This window comes from Vicugna pacos, chromosome 15, assembly GCF_048564905.1.
Source record: "Vicugna pacos chromosome 15, VicPac4, whole genome shotgun sequence".
Classification (NCBI taxonomy): Eukaryota; Metazoa; Chordata; class Mammalia; order Artiodactyla; family Camelidae; genus Vicugna; species Vicugna pacos.
This window is the reverse complement of record NC_133001.1, coordinates 28,831,590-28,852,679: the sequence shown is the minus strand read 5'-3', so window position 1 is coordinate 28,852,679 and position 21,090 is coordinate 28,831,590. Positions and strand designations below refer to the sequence as shown.

Genomic DNA, 21,090 nt, shown 5'->3' with positions numbered 1-21,090 from the left:
GTCCCATTCAACAACTTATGCCCATGGCTTTTTGAATTTCTGGATCAACTTCTTTGGAGAAGAGAGAGCTCAGAGACAGCGAGGAAAAAGAAGGGGAGGGGGAGAAAGGAGAGAGAGAGAGAAACTAGTGAGATTAAGAGTTGCAAAGATTTTTTAAAAATTCTCTTTCTCCCCCTTCTCCCTCTTTCCCTCCTCTCCCCCTCCCCCCTCCCACTCTGGCTAAGTGGTAAAACCGTCCTTACGTTCTCGGTATTGATTGGCAGGGCTGACAGTGATTGGCAGTGGTTGCCGTGGCAACGCCACAACGACACTCCGCAGACCAATAGAAAAGCGAAACAAAATGTTTCAATGCTGCACTCACTGTGGATTTAGGGGAGATATTATGAGGCTGTTGTCATTAGGGCGATTGCTGTGGAATCGCTGAATCTTGACTCGGCGGTGGTTGGCTCTCGCTCGCTCGCTCTCCCTCTCGCTCTCTCTGTCTCGGGTTCTCTCTCTGCGCGCGCGCACCGGGCCGCTCTCCTTCCTCCCTCTCTATGTGGCTGCGCGGGTGTGTGTGTGTGTGGATGTGTGTGGGGTGTGGGTGTCCCTTACGCCCTTCCTCCTCCCCCTCCTCCTCCTCCTGCTCCCCCCTCCTTTCCTTCTCCTCCTCCCCCCTCTCCTCTCCCTCCTCCTGGTCCTCATCGCCCCTCTCCTCCTCTTCCTCCCCTCTCTCTTCCTCTCCCTGAATTTTCTCCTCTCCTCTCAGGTCAGTCCATGGTATTCCGCTCCCCCCTAGACCTCTATTCCTCCCACTTCTTGTTGCCAAACTTCGCCGATTCTCACCACCGCTCCCTACTTCTGGCGAGTAGCGGCAGCGGGAACGGTGCGGGAGGCGGCGGCGGCGCGGGAGGAGGCGGCGGCGGCGGGAACTGTGCGGGAGGCGGCGGTGCTGGCGGAGCAGGCGGCGGCGGCAGCGGCGGCGGCTCCAGGGCCCCCCCGGAAGAGTTGTCCATGTTCCAGCTGCCCACCCTCAACTTCTCGCCGGAGCAGGTGGCCAGCGTCTGCGAGACGCTGGAGGAGACGGGCGACATCGAGCGGCTGGGCCGCTTCCTCTGGTCGCTGCCCGTGGCCCCCGGGGCGTGCGAGGCCATCAACAAGCACGAGTCGATCCTGCGCGCGCGCGCCGTGGTCGCCTTCCACACGGGCAACTTCCGCGACCTCTACCACATCCTGGAGAACCACAAGTTCACCAAGGAGTCTCACGGCAAGCTGCAGGCCATGTGGCTGGAGGCTCACTACCAGGAGGCCGAGAAGCTGCGCGGCCGCCCACTCGGCCCGGTGGACAAGTACCGCGTGCGCAAGAAGTTCCCGCTGCCGCGCACCATCTGGGACGGCGAGCAGAAGACGCATTGCTTCAAGGAGCGGACTCGGAGCCTGCTGCGGGAGTGGTACCTGCAGGACCCCTATCCCAACCCCAGCAAGAAACGCGAACTGGCGCAGGCCACCGGCCTCACTCCCACACAAGTAGGCAACTGGTTTAAGAACCGGAGGCAGCGCGACCGCGCCGCGGCGGCCAAGAACAGGTCAGTGGCGGGACCCGCGGCCTGGGCTACGGTCTCCGTGGCCGAGGAGGGAAAGAGGGGTTGAAAAGAGGGCGAGCGGACAGGAGGCGAGTGGCTGCTCTCGAGAAGCCAAGACCTCCTGGTCAGTTGGAGAAAGTTTCCGCTTGCCCAGGCACGGGGAAGAGGGGTGGGTGGTGGGTGCATTGATTACTTTGCCTGAAAGGGGCTTTCGTCAGGTGGAGAGAGTGTGTGGGGCACTGAGGGCCCATAGTCCCCGGGCCAGGGCCCTGGGAGCCTTAGCTCTGCACTGCACTGGCGCCCGCCTCCTCATTCCAGGATGCAGTGCCGGGCTCCTCTGGAGTCTACAGACAGGAAAGGAAGGAAAGTGCTCCTTGCCACCTGATTCTTATTTCCATGTATTGCAAAAATCCAGGGAGGAATCCACGAACTTCTGGGAGAGGAAACTGAACCGGGTCCCTGCCACAAAAGGGAGCGGCCAGTGGCTATCATGCAGCGGGCCTCCTCCCCAAAGCATTGCAAGTTGTCTGACCAGGAGCAGATGAGCAGGGCTGGGAGTGGAGAGGCTGTGTGTGTTTGCGCGCGCGCTCTCGCACGCTCCTGATAGCTCTCCTGATCCAACCACGGAGCATCTCTTTGGTCCACTAAATTGGGAGGTGGGCAGGAGCAGAAGCTACCTTGCTGCCGGAAGTTGGCCAAAAAGTCACAAAGTTGTACTGGGCTTGACCTGTCAGCAGAGCTAGGCCTGGGGGAAGTAGGGAGGAAAATAACTAGAGGGGAATCAGGGAAAGAGGAAAGAAGAGGGGAGGGAAAGGGGAAGAGAGGAAGTTGGGTGAAAGCCCCGATGGGCAGCCTGTGTCCCAGCTCTGCTTGGAAAGGCACTGGGCCTGGTGTCAGGGCCCCAGCTACTGACAGCTGCCCGGGCTGGGGGCTGGGTGTGAGTTCCTGGAGGGAGTGAGTGTGTTAAGGTGTAGGTGGCCCAGGCCTGAGCCTTTGACCCTCTCACTCTTGCCTGTGGGGCCAAATTTTCGCCCAATGGGGGGAGCGCTGAGGTCCAGGAGAAGGCCTCCTAGTGGGGAGAATGCAAGACACTAGGTTCAGGCAGCCTCTGCCAGGCATGGGAAACCGGCAGCGGGAGACTGCTTTGCGCTCCCTTCCTGTCTTTTCCATCTCCCCCTTGTCTCTCCCTCCTCTTCCCTCACTTTTCTGCTCCCAGCTTCCCCATTTTCTCTTTCCCCATCCAGCCCTCTGCTCAGGGATCCAGAGAGCAAAGCCAAACGGTCCTATCCGGGAGAAGCAGCGGGTGAACAACCCGCAGCTCTGGATTTGTGTTTGGGGGAGCTGAGGCAGGAGGCCTTGAGGGGACTGGTCTGCTTCAGGGGCAGCCGGCAGAGTCTGAAGAGTCCCAGGGGCAGGGGAAGAAGAAATACTCTGCCTCTCCCAGACTTCTGCTCCTTCGGGGCTCGGCGTCCTTCGCAGCATGCACCCGGGCCTCCCCAGCCGGCCGGCCTTGGGTTCTACCTCTCCCCTGAGGCCCGCCCCGACCTGGGAAGCTTTAGGAGGCTCCAGAGAGCCCCGGGGAGGCGGGGATGAGAGCCAAGACCGCGCTGGGGAGGCTCTGCGGCGCTCAGAGAGCCGCCGGGTGCCTGGAGGAGGGAGATGAGCGTAGAGAGTAGAGTCGGGGTTGACGGTGAAGGGCGCGGGGTTCGGGAGGCCGAGGAGCACGGGCGGCGGCAGACCCGACTCTCGGCGGCGCGGGCTCAGGGAGGAGGCTTGGCGGAGCCGGGTAGCGGGGCTGCTGTGTCAGGGCGGGCGCTGCTCTCTGTCTCCCGCAGGCTCCAGCACCAGGCCATCGGACCGAGCGGCATGCGCTCGCTGGCCGAGCCCGGATGCCCCACGCACGGCTCGGCAGAGTCGCCGTCCACGGCGGCCAGCCCCACCACCAGCGTGTCCAGCCTGACGGAGCGCGCGGACACCGGCACCTCCATCCTCTCGGTAACCTCCAGCGACTCGGAATGTGATGTATGATATCCAAGGCCGCCCTCCTGCCCCTCCTCCCCCTCTTTCTTCCCCTCCTCCTCCTCGCCCTCCTCCTCTTCCTCTTCCATCCCCAGAACAAACCGAAATCAGGATACACAATCATCCACACACCCAAGTACACACACACATCCACTCCAGCCAAAAAATATAAAAAAGAAAAATAACAAATGAAACGCAAACCAACAACTCCCAACCACCATCTACCACCACGGCCACCCCAAAGGACTGCAACGCCAACAGACAGTCACAAACGCTGATGCTGCGGGCAGAAAACATAAAAGAGGTGACAATTGTATACTTTCTAGGACAAGCACGGCTTCTCCTTTCGGTTCCCACGGACCCGGCACCCCACCTGCATGACGATTTATTTGTATCTGGGAAAATATTCTCTCTAGTTTAAAATGGTTAAAAAAGAGTCGACTATACAAAAACCGACCACCACCACGATGACAAGATAACAAAGCAAAACAGACAAAAAGAGGAAAAAAAACCCCGCCATCTCCGTTCAGAATTTGTTAAAAAAAAAAAAAAAGAACTCTTTGGGAGGGAAATAGCAAATGTTTCTCGCCTTTTGTTGCTCTTTCTCTCTTTTTTTCTCTCTCACTCTCTTTCTTTCTCTCTGTTTTTAAGTCCAAGTATTGGTCAAACAAGATGCAATCTTCTGTTTTTTGTTCAGCAGACAATCATTTTCTTGTTAAGCACCTTTTTCTCTCCACTCTGTCACTGCCTGTGTGGGTACTGGTTATAAATGTGGAAAAAGAATAGTTATGACTGTAACAGATTTTTATTTTTATTTCAAAATTTTATATGAATTATGTATATCTTAATGATCGGTCATTTTCCCAGTTTGTAATATATGTGTAGAAATTGCTTGTATATGATATTGCTTTTTCTCCTCTCCCTTTCTCTTTCTTTCTCTCCCATCTTCTTCCTCCCTCCCCGCTCACCTGTCTGTTTCCTTTTCGGGGTTCCCGTCCCACTCGGTGTTCCAGGCGTCGACTTGGCAGTCAAGGCGCGGCGTGGCGGGCTGGGTTAGGAAGAGGGACCCCGTCGCTAGCGAGAGCGGAGAGTGAGACCGTAGTATTCTTATGCAAAAGCTATTTCAAGTATTTCTTAGCTGCTTTGGAGATATCTCTCACTCCCCGTAGGGCGCTTTTACTGTTATCTTAACTGCGTGTTTATCTATATGTAAAAACTTTCTAAAGCAAATACAGTATTCTCCATTTTCTTATCACTCCCAGAGACCGGTGTTTTTGTCCGTCCCTGTGCCGCAGCCCCGGGGTGCAGCGGCCCGGCCTTCGTTTCCTCTCCAGCTGCGCCACCCAAGCTGGGGTAGAATTTTCAGGCTGGGTCTGAGCTTCTTCCGGGAGAAGGGGGAATGGTGGTGGTGGTGGTGGTGGTGCTTGGGAACAGGCCCTTCAGAAAAGAACCAAAGCCGAATCCCCTGCAAAAAGGCAGAGAGGGCGCAGAGAGAGGGGACTGCGGCCAGTTTCTTCAGCGGGAGAGGCCAGGCCTAGATCTCCAGGAACTGTAGCTGGTTAGGCTCTGGTGGGTCTTTGGCGTCTTTCGGTTGTTATTGCCTTTTTTTTTTTTAAAGGGGAAACACACGGGGGTCGCCAAATGCAAGCATAAATCTAGAGCGGAGCAGACAGGTTTTGTCTTCTTTGGGTGGAGTTGGTTGGAGGGGGACAACTGTAGGCCGGGTGGGGAGGATAGAGAGAGAGGGAGGAGGTAGTTTGAGGAGTTTAGGGCCTAGAATCAAGATAGACCCCCTCCTCACCACCTGCATGTGCGCTTCTGTGTGGTTATGACTTGCCTTATGGCTCTCGATCTGTCTCCTTGAAATTTCTTTCCATCTTTTGATATCAACTGGGGTCTCTCGAGCCCCTAAGACATTTTACGGTAGGTTATACTTTAAAACGAAACCCCTCAAATCACTGCCTTTTGCCAATCGGGATCCCGCTGGCCCCAGGCTTCCCTGCCCCGCGCGGGGGTGGGGGAGCACAGTTCCCTGTGCTGGCGTGACTGGCGGTGCCTCCGCCGCTCTAGGCCAGGCCGGCCTGTGCCCGAGGACGAGCCAGAGAGGTAATTTCAGAAAACTTGCCTTCACTTGAAAGTCCAAAGCGAAGAGGATTAAGGAGAAACGTGCCTGGAATTTCGCGCCCGTTTCCAAACTAATTTTGATTTCCGATTATTTCCTTTTGTCCGCATCTCCAGCAGCACCATGAGGTTTACGCAGGCCAGGCTGGGCAGAAAGGACGCCACGACGGGGAGGCGCCCTGGGCGCGTGTGTGGCCTGGCGCGCCCAGGGCGCGCACTTGCGTGGAGGGGAAGGTTCCCGCGCGGGTGCTTACTTAGAATCAGGGCATTCGGATCATCTCCAGAGCTCCCAAGTTCTGTGGCCCGGCACGCAGTGTCAGAATCTCTGCGTGTGTTCACTGCTGGGGAAACGATCCTCAGGGAGCCACATTTCAGGCAATAGTGGGGAAGGGGCCTTCCGGGTTCCACTCAGCTTGGGCCTCTGTTCTGGTGCACAGAATGATGTCTGGGGTGAGGGGCTGTCTCCTACCCTTGTTTTCAAATGGCCTGTCACATATTTGACCCAGACCTTGGGCCTGGAGACCCAAGAAGTGGCTGCCTCAGACAGCACGGAGGGTCTGGATAGACCCTACCCAACTGACTGACCAGAACTGATAGGTGGAAGAAAAGGTATGGCACTGCTGGAGGGTGACCCCTGGAAGGGCCTTGACTGGTGACAGACACTAGGCAGCAGATGCCTTTTTGTCTAGGGACAGGGGACAAACCAGTGGAATTAAAATTCTTCCTTCTCTCAACATAACCAACAGAGAAAACGTGTTTGGGGCATCCGGTGCCAATTCCTCCTTCTGCACTTTGGCTTCAGGGGCCTAGGCCCTGTTGGATGTCACCAGTCTGCTGTCTTTCCATCCTCCTATCTCTCATCTGCCACTCTCATCTCCTATAGTTCTACCCAGGTCTGTGCAAATACCAGTGATCCACTTTCCGACTTACCTACAGATCCCCTGCAGGAGAGGCATGAGTCCAGATTACAAGTGGTGTGGATGTGTGCAGTTCTGTATGCTGACTTCCACCATGCATTCAGGGTCTGCATATAAAGGGGTGTGTGTGTGTGTGTGTGTGTATTTGATATAAAAATGTGTACATTGTGTCAGCGTGTGCCCAGTGTGTGTTTTCATGTCTGTCGCCTATAGTGTAGGTATTTGTGGGTGGCATGGGCAGTTTTTGTGTACCCAGTTCTGCAAGGAGTAACTTCAGTACACCCACAGGGTGCTGTCTGTGCAGGATTTTCTGTGCAGTGGACATGTGTCTTGTGGGTCTGGAATTTCATGTAGACATGTGTAGGTTCCTTTTTTCTAGTTAGTCCACAGAGACATGTCCTCCAGGCTGCCAACCCCTAACCCACCTTCGTCCACCTTTAAGGAATGCTCAGTCACAATGAGTCTTCTTTGACCAGAGGGCAGAGTGGAGCTGGGCTCTTTGGCTTCTTCCCCAGTCCACCCTTTACCTTGATACACTGCACATGTTACACTGGATTTGGCCCCTGCCCCTTTAAACATCAGAGCAAGGGGAAAGAGGCCCCTTTCTGGCCAGATCTCTCCTTTAATAGGCTGCCTGTCCATTCTCTTTCTGGATCCCTCAAAGCCACGGCCAAGGCAGTCAACGTCCCAGGAGCCACCAGGGCAGAGCTCGAGGGCAAGGCCTGACTGAAGCCCTGCGGGGGGGGGGAGCCATTGCTGTCGCTGTACTCAGCCCCCACCACCTGGCACTGTTGCTGATTGTGCCTCGGAGAGGGGAAGTGTGTGCACTGATGTGTGCTCTTGAGTGGGCCTCGTCAGACTGGGTACGCAGACCTCAACGTTCATTCGCCCCCTCCGTCGGGCCCCGCGACAACCCATGGGCCAGCCCCTCTCCTGGCGTGTTAGAGCTGTGGCGCATCCCTGCCTGTGCGCTGTGCACTTCTGCCTGGCACCCCAGCTGGCGCCCTCGGGCTCAGAACCTTCCCTGTGTGCGTAGGCCTCTCTGTACCTGTACCTGGGTCGCCAACTCTAGAGTGTAAGGGGCTTGAAGAGGAACAGCCAATTTAGGAATATTTTCTTCATTCCTGCCTCCCTCAACGAAAAACAATGGCGATCCGGGATTTGCACCGGAAACCTGAACCGACAGAATGGGATGCAAAACCGGGAAAATCTGTATCAAAGTCATTGACCCCTAGAAGCCGCCTGCCCGAGGGATGATATGTCAATCTACCCCTTTTCCGGCCTGCTCACCTATGCCTCCTTAGCCCCCACCCCAGCTCCGGTCCCGAGCCCCGACCAGGCCTCTCTTCTGGCCCTGCCCGAATCCTGCAGAATCCACTGCCCAGCGCCAGCACAGTTGATTACCCCAGGCAAGACGTACAGCTGATTAAAATGAAATGGCCTGGAAGCTGCCACAGCGCAGGGTGGGGATGCTGATCAATAGTGGGACTGGAGGCACAGGAGCCTGGCCTGTCTGGGACTGGGGTTGCAGGCACCAGGACTTCGGACCCTGGGACCAACAAGGGATGGTTGGGTTTTGGATGCAGAGAGGGCTCCAGTGAGGGGCTGGGAGGGCCAGGCCCCTTGCCTAGGCTGGCGGAGTAGGGGTGGAATTGAAACCCTAGTCTGGGCTGTTGCAGTGGAATGGCTTCCTCAGCTTCTTCTGAAAGGAGAACAGGCCAGCCTGGAATATTCTGGACCTAGCTCGTCAGTGGTCGCTGGAACCTCAGCCCAGTCCCAGGCCTGGGGATTGCTGGTTGTGCTTGGCCTCTTCCCCTGCTCCCTGTCTTTCTTTGCCTCCGTGGCCATGTCTGTCCCCGCCTAGGTCATTGTGTGGCTGTCACCTGAAGCACGGGCTGCCACCTCAGGGACTTTCCTGCGTCCTCCCTTACCCTCCACCCCTAAGGGCTGGGGCTGAGATGCCCAGCCTACTGGGATGCACGCCCCTGAGTCCTTGGGCTAGGCCCACTCAACTTCCCACCACCGGGCCCCTTCCGGCCCCAGCTGAGTTGAGCCTCCTTTGCCCCAGTGCATGGGCTGGAGCGGGCGTCTGGCCTGAGGGAGGGCAGGAGGGAGCCAGGGAGGAGGGGAGCAGTGCTAGCCGGGCTCCGATTTCTCCGGTCAGCTGAGCACAACTTTCCATTCGAGTGTATTCATGCAGTGGCTGATTGAACTCTGCTGTGTCGGGTGGGGCTCCATAGGAGCGGGCAGGCACAGCCAGGCTGACAGAGGCTACACCACACACACACACACACACACACACACACACACACACACACACTCAATTATCGACATAAATATACTCCCCATGTTATGCACACACCTCAACCCCAAGCCATGTCATCACAAACCCAGTAGAGCCCTTTCCTGTAGACACCCACCTGCCCCTAGAGCAGTTTCCCAGCATCTGTAGACGTCCGTCCCAACACAACATAGGGCCTGCCTTTCTGATTTCCTCTGTACAGATTCCACAACAGTCCTCAGACACAAACACAAGAATCTTTCATTCTCATTCTCCCCTGCTGGCACACTCTCCAGGGCGCACACACTCCAAACCGCACAGATGCACACACAAACATGCCCAATCTCACAGCCTCACCCTCCCATCGTGCTATCCAGAGCTATTTGCACTGAAAAAGAAACACACATCTGTATACAGCAGCTTTAGCACCACAAATGTTTTGTGCATCGCCTGACATACAGGGAGCCGGGGCTCACCAAAAGTTCCCACACAGGAGAAGGAGCAGATGAGCAATAAAGACAGTCAGGGAACAACACAGACACCACACATCCACCAAAACAAGCGCGCAGAAGAAGCCTTCAGTCACACAACATACATATGAGCCAAACCAAAGACATAATAGAAATGCCACCCAGAGGCACTTCAACCCCCAATCACATAGCCCAGCTCCAGGCACTCATACGTCACCCATTTACCAAACCTCAACCGCTCCCAGCACACACACATGTGCATACACACACATACCAGGCTAGGCAGAGAACTAGATAAGCACCCTCAGAGAAATATGCCTAATCTTGGGAGTGGTCAGGTGAACAGGGGTCTCCATTTTACAGTCCAGAGCAAGAAGGGAAGGGAGAATAAAGAAGAGGGAGATAATTCTAGGGAGGGAGAAAAAGCAAAAGCGGGAGGAAGGGAGAGAAAGGAGGGGGAAATTGAGACTAAAGTTGGGGTGGGACAGGAACAGGTGGACCCGAGGCAAGCGGGGAGTGGATATTTCCCGGGGTCGGGTGGGGCGGGTCAAGCCCCCTAGGGGAGAGTGTTCCACTGTCAGCCCAGGAACAATTCCATCTCCGATCAAGCGCCTGGAGGCGCACACTGACGTGCGGCTGGTTGGGCCTGGGAAGTGAACTGAGTGCTGCAAGTGTGCAAGGCGGCCTGGGGCCCTGGAGTGCCCGTTTCCCTGTGGCTGGGAGTTCAGGCAGCTTCGTCCGCTCAGGAGAGGCCCACCCACGAAAGCGCTCTCCTCACATGCCACTCCTCCCCTCACTCAGCAGCAGCCTCCGCCCTCACACCGCAGTCTCAGAGACCCCCACCTATGACTTCATTCCAGCGGCACACATAGCCATTCGCACCCCCTGCCCGCATGAGAGCACACACACACACACGTACCCTGCCTCCTGCCCAGAACAGAAGCACATCTCCACTCCCAGCACTATCTCCCCACTTTTTACCAAGAAGCCCCTGACTCTCCCAGATTTATATGCACACCATTTTCGGAAAAGGGAAGGGCCTTAACCTGCAAGAGTCTAACCCTTCAGACGCTGGGGACTTTACAGAATGTGCTGGCAAAAAAGGAAGGCACAGGAAAAGTCACATACACGTGGCTGTATCTCCTCAGGCTGCCGACTGCCGGGCCCAGCGGAGAGAACCTCTCTGCGGAAGAATGCAAATGGCCCAGGAAAGCGCAGGGGTTTCCCTCCCCTTGGAATGGGTGGGGCTTGGGGCCTGGGATGAATTCTTGGACCCCAGGAGGTGATGGCAGGAGAGTGTGTTCGGCCCAGGAACCTACGCAGAAGGTCTAGGGGACGAGGCAAGGCACAGAGGTGAGGGGGAGTCCGGCCGTGCGCTGGGGAGACAGTCTCCCGGGGTCTGGGAGGACGCCGCCTGGGCTCCACGGGTGTGCGCTCCGCTCCCCTCGGCCCGCTCCGCCTCCGGGCCTCCGCGGCGCTCTCTGGCGCTCGGCCTTTGTCCCCGCTTCTGTGGCTGGGACTCCGTCTTTCTCCTTTCAGGCCGCTGAGAGGCGCTGTGGCCGAAGCCCCAGCCTCTTGGGGCCAGACTACCTGCTCCTCCCGCCACGCCGCCTCTCCCACTGGCCCCGGGATCCCCGCGGCGCTGGGCCGCCCTGAGCGACGGTCGGGCCCGTGCCTGGGGGCGGCCTGGAGCCCTTCCAGGCCGGCAATGGCTTTAGTTTGTTGAATTTTGAGAGAACTATTTGCCATCATAACTAATTCGCGACCTTTATTAAACAGAAATTCTTCTCAGGACCCCTTAATGACTGAACGCGCTGCTAATTACGGGCGGGGCGTGCGCGCCTCTGGCTCCGCAACACGGGACCGCCGCCTCCGCCTCCTGCCTGCCTGCCTTCCTTGGTCTGGGACCTGCCCGACGTGGGGGAAGGGTGGACCAACGTACACCTGCGGGCGTTTGGAATCCAGGCCCCGGCCACCACGGCCTTTTCCTGACGTCTCTGAGCTGGAAGTGGCTCTGATTACTCGGGAAGGGGAAACTGAAACTCAGAGAGGGTCGTGACTTGGCCACTGTCACACAGCCAGCCTGTACCTTCATACCCCCCACACCTGTGCATCGGGTGTCCCGCCCTAGTCTTCCCTTCCTCGTCCGTGCGCTCCCTTAGTTGAGGAAATACTTTCCCACGAGCCTTATTTGAGCACAAAAGATTTGGAAAATGGGAGAGAAGGGAGTGGGGAAGGGCTGGGAGCAGCAACCCCAAACTGCTGGTCTAGGGGCACCTTCTCTCGTGCTCCTGAACTTGGCCCTTGCAGGGAGGTAGCCCCAACCAAAACGTGCCTCCTACAGGGACGGGATGGAAGACAGGTGTGGGGCAAAGGGCTACCGCATTCCTGTGAAGCTCAGATGAGTGGGGGTTTCAGCCGGCCCCTCTCCCAGATTGGACGGGGCTCACTAGAACCACCAGCGCTGTCAGTGGCATAGGAGTCCATGGTGTGTGTCTGAGTGTGAAGTGTGTACGTGCATGTGAGCCTTGTTGAGTGTGCAGTGAGACTATGTACATTCCCATGAGACGCAAGACAAATATTCATCTCATGCCCTTGTGACGTTTCTTCCTCTCTGAAGGGGAGGCGACAGTGTCGAGAGTGATGTGTGCTGGTGGTACTAATGCAACCAACTTAGTGCAAAAATAACTGAGTGGGGAGGGACAAGCACAGTTAAGCCTTGCCTTCACGTTACTCACAGTTCAGTGGACAGTTGAGGTCATCACTACAAAACAAGCAAGTGAACCCCAGGAAGTTGTGGACAGAGTGTTTTGAGGAGAGGCAACTTGGAGGTTAATTACAACTTTCGGGGTGGAAAAAGGAGAGGAACAGAAGAGATGGCTTTGACCAGAAAGATGAACTGGATTTCATGGAGGAGATTCTAGGTAGGAATGGCAGGAGCAAAGGCATGGAGGAGATTGGGTTCCCCTACAGAGCTGTGTGGTGTGGCTGGTGCCCCAGTGCATAAGGAAGCTGGTAACTGAATCTGAGAGAAGAGGGAGTCTGAGTCCAGCTACAAGTTCAGGTAAGTTGTGCGGCCTTGACCCCATGGGCACTGGGGAGCTACATAATGTTTATGGAGAGCTTTGGTGACCATACCCAGAGCTCTGCTTCAAGACTCTGAGGGAGTGAGGCTGTAGACAGGAAGGTGGGTTAGGAGGCTATTCCCATAGGCAGGCAGGAAGTGAAGGGGACATAAGCTAAGGCTGCAGGGCTGGCTAAAGACCTTCCTGAGGAGGAATGAGGACCAGCTGGAGACCTATGGGCTCCCTGATGTCGTGATTTCAATCTTTGTCCCCTTTTCATGGATCTGTGATTTGGTCTCAGATCTCACCCTCTGACCCCGGTTGCTCCAGAAGCATCATGCCCTTCAGCCTCCCAAGAGGCTCACACGTGCTCCTTCGAGGGCTCTGTCGGTGGATCCCGTGAGCCAATCAGACCGGGGCACCTTTTTCGGAAGCCGTTCCCCTACCCAAGTTGTTAGTGGCCATGTCTCCTCCCATGTCCACCACTGTCCACTTTAGTTCCACGCACAGCAAGATTCTCTCCGAGGGCACTAGTGTAAGGGAGGATAGCCAACATTTGAGCCTCAGGCCTGAGGCCTGGCGGGTTCACGAGGAGTAGCTGGAGAGACCCGAGGAGGTCAGCACACTAGGTGAATGGGAGTGTGGCCTGCGCCAAGGGTCCCAAGGATCAGAGATGGAGCAGGGGACCAAAGACAAGCGCCCCTGGAGAGTCTTCATCTTAGCGCGCTAGGCTCCGCGCAACTTCTGGGCGCTCCCGTCTTCTGAAAACCGTTTCCGCGCATCGTCCGGGTCGTGGGCTCCGGAGATCCAGACGGCCCAGCGCAGGAATCTACTGTCTGAGTCATTGGGACACTAAAGAAGGCTTTCCAGGCTGCAGCAAGCACTTCGATGCGAAGAAGGTGTCAGCTTCTGAGCCGCCAGGCAGCTTGGCGATCTCATTATTGGAGGAACGGGGGTTTAGCGACCAGAGAAAAGGAGTGAGTCAAAGTCAAACTCAAGTGTCTTGGCACTGAGTCCTGCGATCTTCGCAGCCTCTCGCATCTGCCTCGTGCGAGCCAGCGTGTATGGGTGACCCTGGCGATCCTGCGCGAGTGGGTATCGGGTGCGTGGCCTTTGTGTGACCATGCGCTCGCACATGTCTACGGAGTGTGCGTGGGTGTGACAGGTCCCAGGGAGCAGGACAGGGACGTTGCAGTCTCCAGACTCTCCATCGGGTCCTAACCTTAGCTGTGAGTGGGAACGCGAAAGGATGAATGCGGACCACAGCTCTGATCCGCAGAGGAGTCCAGGACGTGAGTCTGCCTGCGGAGCGATAGGGGAGGCAGGAGAAGGAATCCTTTCCACCGGGGTGGGGGGGCGGTTACAGAAGAGAGGAGCGGGACAGGGTATCTAGGTTCCATGAGTCCCTCGAGCAGCATCCAGACACCAGTTTAGGAGCTTTAATGAGCTAGACACCCGAGGAAGACTCCTCTTCCACCTCCGGGGACCCGGAGAATCTGGCCGGGGTGATCAGCCTCGTCCCCGCGTTAACGTGGCGGGATGCCCTTCCTTTCCGGCTGAGAGCGCCCAGGCCAAAAGCAAAACAGGTCCGAGGTAGCAAGGCGGCGCGCGTTCTGGGCTATTGACGGGTTTTTGCTGCCACCTCGCGGCGGCGGCGCGCAGCGCCCCAGTTCTCGGTGCAGCGGGCTTTGGCTGTGCAGGTGGGTCACAGAGGGCCTGGCCCTTCGGTCTTTCCTTTTCCGTTTGGTGTTTCCCAGGATCTCTTCCCCAGGTTCGCCTCTTTCCATTCTTAAAGGGGTCTGCGTTGGGCCATATTCCGTCTTATATCAAAGTCCACAGTGTTGCGTCTGCCGGACCTTCCACCTTGGCCTGTGGGACATGGGTCCACCTTCCCAGCTCCTTCCCCTGCTTTACTCTTTGATCCTGGAACTGCCTACCTGGACTTGGATACACCTGTCTCATGGCAAGGCTTCCTTTCTTCTGTATATTCACTTCCTATCCCGCAGATGCCTCCTCCTCTCCTCCTCTCATTCAGATGAAGCCTGGGCTCTGCATCCACCATACTGGTCCATCTAGCTAGAAGCCACAGGGACCAGACACCCACTCATCCCCTCCACAACCGCTTGCTGAGCGCTTGCCCTGTGCCAGGCGCTACGTTACACGTCGCGGACAGCGACGACCAAGCAGACCCTGGCTGCAAAGTCAGTTTACCAGAAGCAGAGAAATGCCACACACAAATTATAATTTAAATGCCCATTTGGAACCGTGAATGAAGAGGGATCCCAGAGGAGGGCATCTGAAGATCTTATCCTTAAGTACAAGTTTTCCAGGCTGATGAGAAAAGAACCATCCAGGGACTGGGAAGCACATCCAGAGGCACATCCAAAGACACATCGTCGGGGAAGGGGCATTGAGTGCAGAGACGGACAGATGTTTTCTTGGGGTGCTCCTCCATCTCATAGTGAAGACGCTGCATCCTCTGACCTGTGCAGCCAGCTTTGGCTAATGTATGAAGTAAGATCATAAAAAGTCAGTGGTCAAAGGAGTCTGAGGAATGACTTCCTTCCCCGTTTAAAGAGATCAGGAGACAGGATGGCTCAGTCTTTGGCCCTAAGCACACAGTGAGGTGACCCATAACTCTGTAGAGTCCCAAACCATGCTTTGGAGGGCTGGGCTCCAGTGCTGGGATCTCGGAGGGGAGGCTGCTGGTAGGGAGGAGGCTGGAGGAGCCATCATAGGCTCTTCTCCTTTTACAAGGGTGGTTTTGTTTGCCGGGTTCTCTCTTAAGCAGCAGAAATAATGAAAAAGAATATGAAAAAGAAGGGGGTGGGTATCGCTCAGGGGTAGAGTACTTGCTTAGCACACATAAAGTCCTGGGTTCAATACCCAGTTTGCCTCCATCAAAAAAATTTTTTTAAAAGAATATGAAAAGGAATACATATACGTATAAATGAATCTCTATGCTGTACATCAGAAATTAACACAACATTGTAAATTGACTAAACTTCAATTAAAAAATAAAAAATAAATTAAAAAAAAGGAAATACTGACCCTCAATCTCTTCTCTACAAAATCTCTAACTCAGAAGGCTTTGTTTCTGCTTTGTTTGTTTGGATGTTTGCTGCCAAAATATTTGGCAGCAAAATTTGACCTAAATTGATGAGAAGCTATTTAATAGTCTTTATTTATCCCACTTGACACGGATATCAGATGTTTCACTGTGGGAATATTAATGTGTCTGGGTACAGGTACAGCTCTGTACTCTCTATGGACTCTGTAATACAGACACCATTATATGTACCTTCCTGAAATCTTCTAAAGTCTGGATTCCCAAACACACCTTACCCCACAGGTTGGAGACTTGTAGATACTAACTACTATATATAAAATAGGTAAACAACAAGGTCCTACTGTGTAGCACAAGGAACTAAATTCAATATCTTGTAGTAACCTATAATGAGAAAGAATATGAAAACGAATGTATGTATGTATGTATGACTGAAACATTATGCTGTACACCAGAAACTGACCCAACATTTAAACTGACTATATGTCAATAATAAAAGAAAGTCATCCATTTAGACACAAATCTTCATGCCAATTTATCTTACTGTAAAAATAGGAAACGCCTGTATGCTTGAATGGACATCCCTGTCTTTTCCATGTGGATGTGTGAGCTGAGCTGCCTTTGCACGGAAATTTCTAGTCAATGAGTGTGCCTGAATACCAGGTGGGAGCCCAGGCTTCATGAGGGAAAACAAGAAAAAGAAGAACTAGCTGTATTTGGTGTGCATTAGGGCAAAACCACTACATGCCCACACACTCAGCAAGCCCATTCTCAACACAGGAAACTAGAATTGGCACCAGTAGTTTTTGTAGGTCAATATCTCTCTGCAAAAGGTCCCCACAGATGTGCCAGAGCCCACATCTCCACTCTCATAGGCATTTAATTTGATTTGAGGGGTAGGATTAGGATACCCCCGGCTCCCTGAGCTCATGTGCAAACCCCCTTTTCAGAAAGATGCTGAACTGCAGAAGTCAGAAATGTTAGAGCCAGAGGCCTGGCTTTGAACCTCAGTGCTTCCATGTAATAACTCAGCAAACTTGAGCATTCTGTCTGCTTTCTTCATCTGTAAAATGGGTACAATAGCAGAGTGGATGGAATATTAATGAGATAATGTACATTTCCAGCAACTGGAAGTGAGTGCTCAGGATCTGCCTACAGAGAGGACCCAGATGTCGTGGTGGCAGCTCTGGAAGGGTGTGATGGTGCCTGGGACTGGGGTTGAGCCACTGAGTGGGAAGCTGGGAGGGTCTGTGTCCGGCCCATGGGCTCCTCCTGATTCCGGGCCAATTCTGCTCTCTTCTCCTCCACCCGCATCCCAACGCCCCCTAGCTCTGTTTTCTCTGCTCCTCTGTGATGTGGAGGACCAAAGTGATAGGCTTCGCACCCTCGTGCTGGGACATGGTCCAGGTCTCCAAAATCCCCTCATCCCTGCTTTTTAAAGTCTCTTTGGTCTTTCGGCTCCATGTTTGCTAACGCCACAGGTTGGGGCAGGGGGTGGTGCCTCCCCACGCCCACCGCACCACCTTTGCTCTTTGGCACCCCAGCACATCATGGCTTTCTCTCCTTCCCTGCTTTTTGCTGCCTTTCCTCTTCCTCCTGCCTGCAGGATGGACTCTGACTCATCACTGGCTGCTTCTCCAGCACCCTTTCTCTAGAGCCACACTCCATTGTGTCCTCTGCGTGCCCTGGGGTTTGGCTGTTAGTTCCCATATTACAGATGAGAAAGGGGAGGGACAAATGTGGGAGGATGGCTGCCCAAGGCTGAACACCAAAGAAATGTCAGGGCTGAGGCCAGCATTCTCCTGCTGGAGGAAAGGGCGCCTGGTAAACCCAGGAGACGAATGAAGGAGGACCAGTCTCTGGGTCCCTGCTGCAGCCTCCCAGCTGCGGCCACATTTTCCCCCCCTTCTAGGGCAGGATGTCCCAAATTTCCCTGGGGGCACTTGCAGCTCTTGTCAAACAATCACAATCCTGAGTCCTTATTGAATTGGAATCTCCAGGTGCTCCAGGTGAGTCTTGTGAACAAGGAGATGCAAGACACTGCTGTAGTTCCTTCCCAGTCAGTGTGTGTGTGTGTTAAGGGGCGGTCCCAACAGCATTGACATCACCTGAGGACGCCTTGGCATGCAGACTCTTAGGTCCCACCCTGATAAGCATTTAACAAGACTCCCCAGGTGATTTCCATGTACAGGGGCCTCTCTGGGTTTGCAGTTCCTGCAGGAGGTGACATTGTGTAGGGGGGGGAAATCAGGCCAATTAGTCACGTCATTTCACTAGCCTGAGCTCTTGCCTTTCTCCTTTAGAAATCGGTGGTAATAATGCCTGCCAGGGCTGAGATGATCAGATTGGCGGCCAAATGGAAATATTTCACAAAGTTTAGAAACAACGACAGTTCCTGCCATCTGGCCCCGGCCCTTGCTGTTGCTCCTTTCACCCTGGCCCCTACTGGACTCCCCAGCATCTGTTTTCTCCCAGGGGCCGGGCTTCCCCCCAGTGCTGCAGTGCCCAGGCTGACCCCCCGAAGGCTGTGCTCCTCAGCTCCTGCACATAAACTGCTAGAGGAGGTGGTCAGCATCAGGTGGGTCATCACCTGGGTGACACGCACCATCCCATCCCTCCCCCTCCCACATCTGGCCATGGAAACCAGATGTCCCCATCACTCAATGGACAGACTCCTTAACAGGAGAACTGGGAGAACGACCACAGACAGAGCCCCATTGCCAGAGGGACAGACCCACTGCCAGGGCCTCAGCCCAAAGTGACCGGGCTGGTCTCAGCAACAGTCCACACAGAAACTGGTTTGGGTGACAGGCAGGAGTTTTGAGGATGCTTGGGGCTGGAGGGTGGCTGGACTGGGGCCAGCAGCTGGAACAACACAGGAGTGAGGAAAGGTGCCTGGAACAGAAGATGGAACAGAAGATGTGTGTGAAGAGAAGTATGGTTGTGCCACCAGGCAAGGTCCTCCTTACTCAGCTGGACAGACTTTTGATGGAGAAGACGAGGCTGCTGCCAGCCTCCCCAGGGCCCACAGCATTCGTTGCCTCCAGAGAATTCCTCCTCTGTTAAGATTTTTCCAACATAGTTGCCCCAGGTGGGTCCTGGGGCCCCTTGGTCTGCCCCCTCTATTCATGATAGCTATGTGTCTTAGATTTTCCTGTCTCCTCACTTTTAATTTTATAGTCCATCCGTTTTTGTCCCACAAACGTCCTCCTGTGTGTCAGCTCGCGTGTCCCCCTGTAAACTGTTTTTGTCTCAGAAAATAAGATGACTTCATTAAGTTTGATTTTATTGAAGGCATAGGAAGGCCATAATCATCAGGCCCTGTATCCCAACTCACTGTGGATTTCCTGTTCTGTCTCCCCAGCTGCAAATGGTATTCGGGAGACAATCATTAGCTCTGTGAGTCTTCAGCCAGTGGCATCAAGTTATACTGTTTTAAGTCACATCCAACCCACCAGTTCAGAATTCCTTCCTGGGGGGCACTCTCAGCTTTCTGGGACACAGCCTTGCTTTCTCCCGTGTGGGTTTTTGAACAGGGTCACTCCTGGAAAAGGCAGACATCTTCTCCGGGGATCTGATTCAAGAAGGCCTCTTGGAGAACATTCTTCTGAACAACGCCACAAAGATCTATAAGGAGTTTGTAAAAATCTTGAATCTGAAGCCCAGAATCTCGAAGTGTGAGAACGTTAACATGGCAGGGACCTCCCCAGTTCAACCACCCGATCTCCACGGGGGGATCCTGAGCTCCAGGGAGATCCCTCCCTCAGCAACCTGTACTGTTCTGAGCCTTGGGGTGACATCCCAGGTGCACTTGTGGCTGTCCTTTACGCCCTAGTCTGGGGTCCTTTGTCATGGCTGGAATTTGAAGAGGGGTGTCCTGCGATTGAGGCACCACTGGCTGAGGCCCAGGGTCCTCAGCTTCCTCATAAGGGGCCTTTCTCATTTTCCTAGAGGCCATCCTAGTTGGATACTCCATTTGGGGCCTGGCAAGCTCGTCCCAGGGGATTTGCTGATCCTGGCAAAATCCTCTTTTCCTCTCCCAAGTCCCCACCCTCTTCCTCTTCCTCTTCCTTCTTTTCTGGCCCTCCCCTCCCCTGCCCAGGGCCCCTTCTTTCTGGGGCCTGAGTTCCCAGTGCCAGGCCCCTGCAGGCAGGAGAACCGGCGCCCCGCGCCCTCCGCCCCCTGAGCGCGGTTTCCTCCCTGCCCGCGCAGCGCAGATGCGGGCACCTCCTGCTTTGTTTCCCATCCTGAAGACGAGCAGCTGCCGCACTAATTGCCACCAGCAGGGGGTCCGGGGCCGCTCTCACACTCCTCCTGCCGCTTAGGAGGCGGCCCAGGGGGGGGAGGTTTTCAGGAGCCGAATGAGCTAAGCCAGCAATGAGCATTATTCCAGGAATTTTAAACACTCGTTAAAGGCTTTGCCGTGTCTCACTTCAGTACACATCATGCTCCAGTTACTGCTCGGAACCGCAGGGGCGTCCGCCTGGCCAGCACTTATCAATATTTTAGCACGAGAAAGGCAAATGATGTTGAAACATTGAACTATATTTCCATCTGTTCAAGCTGAAAGGGGACAAGCACAGCTCAGGAAATGGAATACCTCCTCCCCAGCTGCCTGGGAAGCACCGATACCTACTGGCCTGGCCTCTGCCCCACCTCAGTTTCTCCTTCACCTCCCTTCTCACTTGGTCCCCAGGATTCATACCTTTGGGACAAAGTTTAAGGAGCTTGATGGTGGGTTTTTTGGAAGAACAGGGGTGGTGTCACTGCAAAGAATCCGAGAGCGATGCTCCTCTTGTTAAAATGTGCCTCACCCATCCAGTAACAGGGGAAAGTGGGGTCCAATGTAATCTGCCCCCTCTGGGGTTGGGGGACACCATCTCCACCCATTGCACTGGCCTGGCTCAGTGCCTGCAGAGTGTCCATCTTGTCCCAAGGATGGGTAGTTAGACATGAAAAGGAATGCACTGGGGGGAGGGTATAGCCCAGTGGTAGAGCACATGCTTAGCACGCACAGGGTCCTGGGTTCAGTCCTCAGTACCTCCATCAAAAAAATGAAAAGAAAAGGAATGTGCAGACCATAAGCAGGTGCATAACCTTGCATAAACACTGGACACAAATAAAGCCTTTTTATTTTACTCCCATTTTCCCTGCAATAAAATGAAATTTACTGGCAGGAAAGAACCTTGAGAAATATCGATGTTCAATTGTCTTGAAGGATCTGAGAAGCTCCTCGGGTGTGGAAAGCAGGGGTGGCTGTCATGGGCCCTGAGACCGGGACATCTCACATGACTTAGTGTTCCCTCTAGAGAGAACCTCTGGGGTAGCTCCAACCAGCTGAGCCCCCAAGAGGCCTGAGTTTCACAGGATTCAATGAATACAGAACCCTCCCTCTATTTGTCCCCAGCGCTAAAGCAGAATGAGGGACTGCTTCCTCCTTTTTTCTCTCTGACAATCTCTTTGCAGCATCTTCCCTTTCAGGCTGTTCTGTTTAGTTGGGAAGGGCATGTGGCAAGAGGTGGGTCCAGAGCCTGCAGCCCCCAGGACTCACTCTGCTAATGACGGGCCGTGGGCTGGTCTCACAACTT

The 21,090-nt window shown here is 54.7% G+C and overlaps 1 protein-coding gene across 1 annotated transcript; it reads left to right on the top strand.

Annotated features, from left to right (window-relative positions):
- Nucleotides 1-552: 552 nt before the first annotated feature.
- SIX3 (SIX homeobox 3) lies at nucleotides 553-4,836 on the top strand. Its single transcript, XM_015245437.3, has 2 exons — nucleotides 553-1,565; nucleotides 3,398-4,836. Exons 1-2 carry the CDS (start codon nucleotides 757-759, stop codon nucleotides 3,588-3,590), a joined length of 1,002 nt encoding a protein of 333 aa, XP_015100923.3. The 5' UTR covers nucleotides 553-756; the 3' UTR covers nucleotides 3,591-4,836.
- The last annotated feature ends 16,254 nt before the right edge of the window (nucleotides 4,837-21,090 follow it).

Bases quoted from the DNA above. Each gene is read 5' to 3' on its own strand.
- SIX3 (XM_015245437.3), top strand. From the start codon at position 757: ATGGTATTCCGCTCCCCCCTAGACCTCTATTCCTCCCACTTCTTGTTG. The intron at 1,566-3,397 runs GTCAGTGGCGGG...TGTCTCCCGCAG, and splicing joins GCCGCGGCGGCCAAGAACAG to GCTCCAGCACCAGGCCATCG.